This window comes from Corylus avellana, chromosome ca4, assembly GCF_901000735.1.
Source record: "Corylus avellana chromosome ca4, CavTom2PMs-1.0".
Taxonomy (NCBI): domain Eukaryota; kingdom Viridiplantae; phylum Streptophyta; class Magnoliopsida; order Fagales; family Betulaceae; genus Corylus; species Corylus avellana.
In genome coordinates, this window is record NC_081544.1 from 1,573,624 (window position 1) to 1,584,353 (window position 10,730).

The window sequence follows — 10,730 nt, forward strand, 5'->3', positions numbered from 1 at the left end:
CTCACATGTTTTTTTAATAGTTATGGAACACATATCACTTTATTATGTTAGTTTGTATGAATTAGCTACAAACCAATTTATATCAAATTTTTGTCCAATCAGAAAATACATCCAACCTTATTCAATTCCTTGCTTCGTGACCGAAGAGAATTCACCAGCCACTAATTCCAAACTGGTCAATTCTCACTTGGAAAGAGTCTTCAATTTCTTGCTTGTGTCAATTCAAAAGATTGAACTGATATTTAGCCTCATGTCCAAACGACGTGACAACATGAACATAAATAAGCAATAAGCAACAGCACAATGACAAGTTATTACATAAACAAGATAATTTCTTTTAATAAGTCATAACTTATTGAGGCAACCACTTCAACCCTTTCCAATCCCTTAAATCAATATGAACATAAATAAGCAATAAGCAACAACACAATGATAAGCTATTTCCTTTTTTTTTTTTTTGCATAAGTCGTAATTTATTGAAAAAAAAAAAAACGTAAAAAACAATTACAATTGCTTCAACCCTTCCCAATCTTTCAAATCAATATTGTAATTGTCTAACCTTATCATTCTCATCCAACTTAGACTTCATAATAAAAGATTTCACATATTTAATAGCAAGGGATTCATTCTATGGAGTGCGAATTGAACATTTTCTTCATATTTTATCGTGCCTGAACTGCATCTTTTTCCCTTGAAAAGGTCTGGTAATCTGGCACACCGCATCCTTTTCCCTTGAAAAAGTCTAGTAATCTGGCACAGCATTTACTTGATCGAGTAAAACTAGACTTTCTATGTATGTTGTGATACCGTGAAAATAGTAACTACTAATTCCAAGATCAATGAATGCAGTGGTCTCAGGATCATATAAGACCAGCTCTTCTGAATTTGTAACAATTAGAAGCTCTCTTTTGTTCCTAAAAAAGAATGATCTCCTCCACCCTCCCCAATACCTTAAATCAATAGTATATTGTTTAGTCCAAGACTCTGTTACGCCATATTCTTTCATCAACCAAATACAACAACTATTATCATGTCCGCTCCGAACATATTGTACCAGTGAGAGCAATCCACCAAAGTCCACAATAGAAATCAAATCGCATCTTACGCCAGTTAAAACATTTGGATACTTCATCACTTGGAATTTCTCGTCAGACATATGAAACGACACAATCACTGATGATCTTGAATGATATCCAAACCAATGGCTAGCCCCATTCACGAAAGTCTGCGAACACCTCCTGCTAATAAAATAGTGAAAGTCGTCCTTGAAACTAACAGTCTCCCAAGCGCCTGTACGGAGTTTAAACAGTTCCACCCGAGGTGGAAATTCTATGCTATCTTCATACACCGCCACTCTCAGCACCTTGTAATCATTACTTTTAGGGTCAAAACCGAACCCGCGAACAAAGTAGGCGTGTAAGGGTTCCATCCGTACATCAATGGAAGGTGTAGGGAGAGTCATACTCATTCTAACTGCAGGGTTCCATAGAATAAAGGATTCAGAAAGATCACCTCTTAATAAGAATTCTTCGGTGATGAGTAGCAATCCTCTACAGTCAAGGATTTCTTCAAAATAATCAAGTTTAGTGTCAGATGGGCATTCAATTCTTTGAAACTCGCGGAAGGAATCATCGAACTGGTGTAATTCAATTCCGACACCCATCTCCTCCACCTTATTGCCAGTCCGATTTAAGCGCCCTTTAACTAAGTGAGCATAATTGATGGTGCTCTCAGAGTGCGTAGAAATAAAAGCAGTGCTTCTGATTAAAGACTTGAACGATTTGGAAACACATTGGAATGTTAAAAGGGATTTCACGGGGAGTCTTACAAGGATTTCAATCTGAAGATCGTGTGGCAATTGCTCCAACATCTCTGTGATTGATTTCCCCTTTTCGCTCAATTGGGGACGCACTGATGAGACTGGTGAACGGAGAGAGAAGTAGTAGAAACCCCAATTTGCGTGGGCTTGACGGCTTGAGGCTACTAGCTATATATGATGCCCAGAGAGAGTTTCAAAAAGGAGAACGACGTCGTTATAATTTGATACTACTTTATAGACTGCGGAAGTTATTAATTATACTCCATGATTCGTCATCACTAAATTTTGTTAGCTGTTGGAATATTTTATATTATATAAACTAGGTTTATTAATATTTTTTTAATAAGTTATTTCTTTTTATAATAAATTATTTTTATTCTCCGTTATTATATTTTTTGTAAAGTTTATTTTCTTTCTTAATTAAGTTAGGTCTACATTAGGGTTTATAGTTTATTGATCACTACTCATTGTCTCTCTATAAATAGAGAGTTATGTAATATTGTTTGATATCTTCAATATACAAGATATAGTTCATACATCTTTCTCTGCTTCCGCTCTTTTTCTTTCTATTTCATATTTTATATATATTTCAACAGTTGTCTCCACAAGTTGTATTACAATAACTTTAAAAATATTATTGGATTAAAATCTAACAAAAATTAATCTTAAATATAATGATGGTTTTAAAAGCCACCTTAAACAGTAAAAATAGGTATAGAAAAGTAGAAGTATGTGTAACATTACTCTTTTTTTGAACGAATATTTCATATATATATATATATATATATTTTTTCATTGAGGACTAACAAAATGGATGAAAGAGGAGAAGCATAGTGTATAGAATTACTCTTAAAATTAATCTATTGTTTTAATAAATAGAGACATAAGGTGATGAGATGGTGACATTATATATCACCACTTGGTGGAACACTGATGAACCCACATAATCAACAAAATGAAGTATGAGATTGATCAAAAAGGTTTTATAGATGAAACTGGTCACATTATGTACCACCACTTTCATTTGGTTTTACAAGAAATTTGAACTTTTGAAGCAAACACTGGAAAGCAGAATTGTTAGATTACTGATATTAAATCAATTGACTGAAAATTACATGTATTCTTAATTTCATGATGGTCTATTCTAAAGCAACATTATAGAGAAGGAAAATAAAGAAAGAAAGAATCATAGCACATGAGCCTTTACACGGATATTAAAAAAACTTGGGTAGAGAGGGCACGAGGCTATCTTTGCAGCTTCCCAGCAGAATGTAGATATACCGCAACAGATACCACACTGGAAACACAAGAAAGAAAGAAAGTAAACAAACATTACTACCATCAAGATTTCAATGGTTAACATTGTTTAAAAACATAAAATTATGGCTTGATTAATCCTAACATAATGGATATGCATTCCTGAAGAACAGGAGAAATGACAGAGAACTCAAAAGCCGATTAAAGACGATGGAGGAGGCAGATTAAACTTGTAACTTACGTTGAGCCAAGGAAGAAGGCAAGCGAAAGATCAAAGCCAAACAAAAAGACAGAAACAAGAGCTGTGAGAAGCATTGCTACTGAAGTAGAGTACACCTGCACAACATGGGCAAGCTAAATAAAAATTGGGACTTCAATCACAAGGTACAGAAAATGTATTGGGCAGGACAATAATACTTCTGAGTATCGCAATTTATAATAATCAATAAAATTGCATAGAGAACTGGACACTCATTGAGGCTCACATGTTTAGTGAGAACTATCAGCGTTATATTTGCCACAATAATGTTATTAGTAAGATCAATGAAGCCAATCACTTGGATCTAACCTCTTGCCAAAAACAAAAACAGCCCAAAATAACGGAGAAATGGGATCCAAAACAGCAAGAGATTTCTCCTACAGAGTTTCTAATGTTCATCCATATAAGATTCTAATTCCACACCAAGCCTTCTTTAGTACAATTTCTGTAACCCTATGCATTTAACACTTTTTTGGTGACGGAATAAGAACATAGGCCAATTTTGATACGGACTACATATTCACAAATTCCACCATCAATGAAAGATGGCAGATAGATGCCTTATCCCCTTTAAGGGCCAAACAACCACCGGCAATTGATAGATTTCCATTATATGCCCAATAATGATTCCACCACATTATGTAGATCCACGTAAATGTACTTCAGTTAATGTCTCAATGATTCAAAGTTATATTTCCATGTCTTACCTTCACAATATTGTCGGCATACTTCATTACCATTGATACAGCAATTCCACTGCACAAAAGAAAATCATGTAAGCATATTGTACAAGAGAAGAGTAGGAAAGGTGACAGAGACAAAAGTAGATAATTCTTTACAGAAAAAAAATCTTGCGCAGTTTTTTGTATCAAAAAAATACTTCATTATCATTGTGTGTGTGTGTGCGCATGTGCACTTGGAATCAATTGCGTTAAAGGCTGAAACCCCCACACCACGATATAGAAGTCACTAACAACCACAAAAGAGATGACTTTACGAACAAATAAGGGGCCCTTGTTACATATTGGCTACTATACTCTTGTTTCATCATTTATAGTTTGTATACAAAAACACCGATCAAGCTCCTATTTTTGCCTCTCAATCTCCAAATTGAAAGTGAACCATCACTTCATACATTCCTGGGAGGGAACACAAAGAGCAAACCTAGAAGCACAAAGTAGCTTTTCAATCAATCTATAGGCGATTGGATCTTGAAGATAGCCAAACAAAAATTCCTTTCATAGACATTTCATAAAAAATTTCTTTACCCTGAACCAAAGATAACAGCACATGGAAAATATTTTAAGTCACGAAAACATAACCAAGCACTCTCATAACATGGGCTGAAATACTATGTAGGTCACATTTCTTTAAAATAGGCTCTATAATCAAGTTTTCAAATCCATATGATAATTATCAAAAGCTTTACTAAATCATAAAGGATTCCTAGAGCAAGCAAACAAGCCAGGAAGTGAGAAATTTACTCTAAAGAAATAACTAGAGCAAGCAAACAAGCTACTGATAAGGTTGATGATGCCAAGAAAGGGAGTAAGATACCTGAGTGCATGGTTGAGAATCATGAGAACTGTAATAAACGAGTATCCATGGAAGAATCCCCTGAACAAATAACCAATAACTTCTAAACTAATACTTCTTAAACTCACAAGCAGAAAAGAAAGAATATTCCATTTCTAACGCACTAAAGATTTTTTTTGATAATGAAGTCACAGGAGAAAATGGAGAAGATTCAGGATAAAGCAACTGCAAGAGGAGAATCACAAACAGAGAGGAAAGCTCAAATTACTTATTCATCACTGCATCAAAATCTTGGACCAGTATAGCAGCGGCATTGAAGATCATTCCAAAGATATACAACCAGAAGTTCTGCACATTTATGTTTCTCGTAGGACGCTTTTTAATTATGGCCTGCCAACATCATAACCAAGTTACTTAAAAGGTTTTCTAGATCGCTCAATTGAGAAATTGCACCTTTTTAACTCAATGGAGCTCTACACATCCTCAATCAGTCTGTTAGGAAATCCAGTAACTAACCATATTCAACCCCAACATTGATCATGTTACATTGGATCAGGCTTCAAACGCAAAACGATGCATTTGGCGGTTCCGAAGAACTAGAGTGCAAACTGTGTACTTAGAAAGCTCACCTCGGTATATACTCCTGCAAAACCACTCAATAGTGCCATGACCTGCAAAGAAAGTACCCACCATTATGATAACAAGTATTTTAAGCTATAATATGTTTTCCTCCCAATGCCGAATTAAGGGCATAAAAAATGTAGGCAACTCACAATGGCCATCACCCAACCTTGAAAAGGAGTTTGAAGAACATGATCTGAACTGCACAACAAAGTCATTTTCTAAGGCACAGCCAATAACATGAAGTACATAAGAGTGGAATTTCAAATAACGATTATAGAAATAAAATAGTGAGAAACAATGCTCACTAATCCCTGCTTCTCAAATACATAGCTACTTGCATCGAGATATCTTGTATTCATACAAGTAACTACGTCTGAAACAATCCAAAAACAAGATGTGTGATCAATCTTACTTTGATTTTAGCTGAGCTGTGGTGCACCCAGCACATAGTAGAATGAAAGCTGCCCATTGAATCTCGCTCAACCTGAAAGATTTAGAACAGGATGTATAATAAAAATGTTGCAAATTCCAATCTGGTTTGGCTTAAACTTTTAATTAGTTTGAACATCCTCTTATACACAGCCCAAGAGCAATTGTATCGCTCATGGACATTTTCACATACCCAATATGGGCTTATATTGAAAAGGTAGACAAAGAAAAAGAATTTATTGCTCTTTCTACAAATGCCAACATTCTTAACTGTAAAGATTTTTAAAAGTACCAATAAGGTGACATTTGAACCAAATGAGTTGTTATGACTATTCTGTCTCCATCGAATCTCTTAAGGGGCTTTCGCAAATATTTCCATGATGAAGTGAAAAATCCAACATCAACGATAGTAAGGACTCACTTCTTCTTAAGTATAATTCTGTATAGAACACCGGTACTGATAATATTCAGGTTCTTCAGTATCTGATAACCTGGCGCATCGACATACGCAAAGATGTAATACTGCAACAGAAAAATGAAGGATACACATAATCATATTTTGGGAAGCAAGAAGAAGACCAATGGGATTGCAATTTTTAAAAGAGAAAAAACACAACCAACCTGAAGCAAGTTTTTGACTAGGTAAAGTGCTGCAGGAATGGGGAACACAATAACTTCATCCAATGTCGTATTCAACCTAGTTCAACGTCAGGATCCAAGAAAGAACAAGACATTACAAAAAAAAATTGTTATTTAGTTCATGACAATAATCCATCAAATGAAGAATGTAAGATTGGATAAGAATTTGAAATTACAAATACAATTACATAACCAGGACAACACAACATGGGGAGTATAGTGATAGTTCAAACTCGATAAAAACATCAAAATTACAACATGAGAAACCTGTTATCTTCTGTAACACCTTCACTTCTCCAGATTCTTGTCAAGGCTGCAAGTGATAATGCACATTTCAAAGTCTCCACCTAATTCAAGATAGAGAAATAAAGTGTTTGATTCGTAGAAAACGACATTACATCTATCTGTTTGATTGGTAAGATTTGAACCAAAAGACCTACCCACAATCCAAACAACATGTACTAATTAGTAAAATTTGTTTTTCTTTTTCCCTTTGGGTACTATTTGCTTACCATAAAATTTGCAGTGGTAACACTATACTCATACTTTCCAGCTCTCTTAGACCACACAATAAGTATCGCTTGCGAACTCGTAAGAACAGTCAATGCGAGCGTAACAACGGACCTATAAAGCAAACACCAAAAGCATATACGCATACATGAATTACCCTCTCTCTGTCTCTATCGCTCCATCTTTATTCTCTGTATTGGAATCAGAATGAAAACATAAAAGGAAAACTCACATACTTGCGCTTCCACTTGGTGCGCTCAATATCCACATTACTCACTGCATGAGCTTTCCCTCTTGAGCTCTCTATGTCGTCTCCACCACCATCCCCATCTTTATCCTGTACATATACAAACAACCCATTTCGCTGTCAATCATAGACAAGATGGAGATTTCGAACAATTTGAGCTATAAATAAACTAAATTGAAGTAAACGATTGAAAACAAAGAACCTGATCTTTGATTTTTCTGTACTCCATATTTTGGGTGTCTCAGTTTCTGATCTGAGGCCACTGAAGAAAGATTGATTTGGGATCTCTACCGTAGTACCGTGATAGACTGAACAATACGAGCGCACAGACAAGCTTTCCGGTATGGCTGACAAACTCTGATGGGCCGGTCTGTGGGGGAATGGGGCTTTAGGTATCATGGGCCAAGATCTGCCATCTTAATATGTCCTAAAAATATGCATTTTATCATACCTTTTTGCAATTTAAAAAAGTAGGGATTTAATTACCGAAACCTTAATCCAAAACCGACGTAAGAAAACCAATCCAAAACCGACGTAAGAAAACCAATCCAAAACCAATCCCCAAGTGTGAACGGATGACTCAATTTTCTCTCCTGCCTAAGTTTCAAAAGCGAAAAAGACCAAATAGCACTCGCTACTAGTCATTTAATCAGATACGAATGTCCTACCTTTTATTTTTTTATTTTTTTATTATTATTATTTTTTTAATAGTAAATTCTTAAATTACATAATTAGGCTTTTTTTAGGCATTAAAACATTTAAACATTGCTACATATTAAAAAAATGGCATGTTATCGAGGTAATTACAAAGAATTTTTCTTCCAAAAGGTTTTTTCTTCACTTTTGTAGAGATGCTTCTTATTCATAAAGTCAACAAAATTTAGTTTAAAGCTTTTTTACAATATAAAAAGTAAGAACCTGATGAAAATATACTCAATTATCGACCGTAACATACTATATTTTTAATAAGTGCCATTTTTTAAGCATTTTGATGCCTAAAAATAACCAAAATTATTATGCCAACACCTTATAGAAGTTATTCTTGCAACGGTATAGTTCAGTGATTGGCTTTGTTGAAGATATAAATCATTTATGATAAATGTTGATTTGTATCCTCTAAATCAAGAAAATCAAGCGATTTAGATAATATTTATTAACGAATATGTTTATATTTGAAATCAGAGTTAAAACTCTATAAATAGAGCTTGATACTCAAATCAATATCAAGGAAAAATATAGCCAATAAGGCTTTAACACCTAGATGTAGGCATAAATTGAACCACTTTACTGTTTCTTTCATCTCTTTCCTCCATTAATATTTTAGATTTTATTTTAATCTTATTTATTTATTTATTTTTCCATCCGCCGCCTTAAAATTTATAATTCCGTCCCTACCAGATTATGAAAAATCTGCTGAGGAGTTATCACGTTCAGACAATTCTGCAAATAGAAGTGTCAAAAGATGGAGATGACCGTCACTACCAGTAGTCATAGATGTGTATCAATTAACCAGCACAGTCGTGATAGCTTCAGATGCTGAAAGTTTGAAACTTCAGCAGCTGCAGAATTGTCTGAATGTGAATGCAGAGAAGATGTTGAAATATTGAAATATCATACGACAAAAAATAAATATTGAAAAAGACAACTGTGTCAAAGAATATTCCTACCGTAACCTACTAAAACCGTATTCAAAGCTGGTTTGAAAATGAAGTTTTTCTTAAAATAATTATTTATTTATTTATTTGTTTTAATAGATTCATATTGCTTGAAACAAGGAACCAGACAAAAATGAAAGACGAAGACTCACATAGTTGTCAGCAGGGACGGAGCCAGGAAATTTTATGGGAGGAGGCAAAAAAAAGTGAACATTTGAAAGTAAGGGCTAAAATAAAAAAACTTAGTGGGTATGGGCCAACAAAATTAAAAATAGGGCCAATTTTTTTTTTTTTTTTTAGGGGGCAAATAACTAAAATTAAAACTTTAACTTTACTTTTTTTAATTTTTTAATTATTTTTTTTACTTATAATATTTTTTTTCCTTATTTTGGGGGGGAACCATGGCCCAGGTCCTCCCTCCCTTCTCTGGTTGTCAGTATCAAGAAACAAAAGTAAAGGGATAAAAAACATAAAAATAAAACTGTAGCAGCCTCTCCATATGAATAAATAAACAATATAACTGTCAATTGTCCAAGGTGATAAATTTATTTATTTATTTTCTATTCAACTTGAGAATATTGTTTAATATGAAGGGGAGCTGGAAGTTTCATGTTGACTAGAACAATAAGCAATTGCACTAGTCTCACATAGGACCATCTTGTTTCCGATGAAACCAATCTCAAGCTAGCCAATGAGATCGGTAGGGGACACCATGGATTTAAATATAGTGCTTGGGATGACGATATATTGTGTGGCACCAATATAAAGACCTCTTTTTGTAAGCAGGCCATAATAACTTTTTTTATTTTTTATTTTTATTTTTATGAAGGATAAAAACAGGCAAATTTTAAATTTAATTTCGTACTATATTTGTATACAAATTGTTGGGGATAAAATCTATTATGGGTCCCACTCAAGCCTCATGAAATTAATTATCTCTTAACAATTATTTGAATGTGGACAACCCATGATCTATTGATCACCTTCCGTTACCTCTAAACTACCTTCCACTATCCATCAAACCATGAAGATGGAACATGAGAGAGCAGTTATATAAAATCCAATAAAAGGGATCAATGAGATCATTGTCAAGAAGGGACCTTTTGCTCATGCTATATTTTGACTCCACATAAGAATGCTAACTTAAGTATCAGAGAGTCTCTAGTCAAGGCCGGAACCCTTTGACGCTCTTGTTATTTAGCAGGCAATCCATCGCCGGTCAAGCCGTACCAAAAACTGCATCAACACAAATATTATACGTTTATAAAATCATCTTATAAGAGAACTTTCATTTCGAATACAAAAATTTGCTATAAACATGTACAATAAAAAAAAAAAATCCAAAAAAGAACTCAACATCTCTTTTGAATTATGCTCAACCGCGCGCAGTCTTTTATGTAATGAAATTCATTCATTATCATCTACGTAATAAAACTCACATCACTTTCTTTCTCAATTCATTGCCTCTTTTGTAGTGTGAAGAACAGTTTTTGGTATGATTTAACCGTTTGAGACGCATTCACGTCTAAAATTTAAAATAAAATAAAATAAAATAAATTAATTAATTGACATAAGAGTAAATATGTTATATGGAGGATGAAAAATTATACATTTGAAGGAATTACGATATAAAAAATAATATTTTTATAAATTTTTTAAACATTTTTTGGTTGTCGAAGCTCCAAATTAGGACCATTATAAGTCTGCCCCTGATCTTAAGTTCCAAGGTCAACTGCAAGCTTTAGATCTTCTAGA

At 34.0% G+C, this 10,730-nt stretch overlaps 2 protein-coding genes across 5 annotated transcripts; both read right to left on the bottom strand.

The window, feature by feature from the left end:
* Positions 1-742: 742 nt before the first annotated feature.
* On the bottom strand, positions 743-1,870 carry LOC132177198 (F-box/kelch-repeat protein At3g23880-like). The gene has a single exon (XM_059589445.1). The coding sequence runs from the start codon at positions 1,868-1,870 to the stop codon at positions 743-745; it is 1,128 nt and encodes a 375-aa protein (XP_059445428.1).
* Positions 1,871-2,827: 957 nt separating this feature from the next.
* LOC132177811 (CMP-sialic acid transporter 2-like) lies at positions 2,828-7,700 on the bottom strand. 4 transcript variants are annotated; one of them, XM_059590271.1, is made up of 14 exons: positions 7,523-7,692; positions 7,310-7,410; positions 7,076-7,187; positions 6,831-6,910; positions 6,546-6,621; positions 6,346-6,446; positions 5,908-5,979; positions 5,645-5,693; positions 5,501-5,542; positions 5,140-5,261; positions 4,893-4,952; positions 4,043-4,091; positions 3,318-3,412; positions 2,832-3,116 (listed from the first exon to the last, which is right to left on the bottom strand). In XM_059590271.1, the coding sequence occupies exons 1-14, from the start codon at positions 7,547-7,549 to the stop codon at positions 3,065-3,067; spliced, it is 1,038 nt and encodes a 345-aa protein (XP_059446254.1). In that variant the 5' UTR covers positions 7,550-7,692; the 3' UTR covers positions 2,832-3,064. The 4 variants fall into 4 exon arrangements, 3 of the variants coding, with proteins under 3 accessions (XP_059446254.1, XP_059446255.1, XP_059446256.1); XM_059590272.1 differs by having other exon boundaries at positions 2,833-3,116; positions 7,306-7,410; XR_009439797.1 differs by lacking the exon at positions 4,043-4,091 and having other exon boundaries at positions 2,828-3,116; positions 7,523-7,700.
* Between the last annotated feature and the right edge of the window lie 3,030 nt (positions 7,701-10,730).

Bases quoted from the DNA above. Each gene is read 5' to 3' on its own strand.
- LOC132177198 (XM_059589445.1), bottom strand. From the start codon at position 1,870: ATGTTGGAGCAATTGCCACACGATCTTCAGATTGAAATCCTTGTAAGA.
- LOC132177811 (XM_059590271.1), bottom strand. From the start codon at position 7,549: ATGGAGTACAGAAAAATCAAAGATCAG. The intron at 7,188-7,309 runs GTATGTGAGTTT...TTTGCTTTATAG, and splicing joins CGCACCAAGTGGAAGCGCAA to GTCCGTTGTTACGCTCGCAT. The intron at 4,953-5,139 runs GTAATTTGAGCT...TTATTTGTTCAG, and splicing joins TTTGATGCAGTGATGAATAA to GGGATTCTTCCATGGATACT.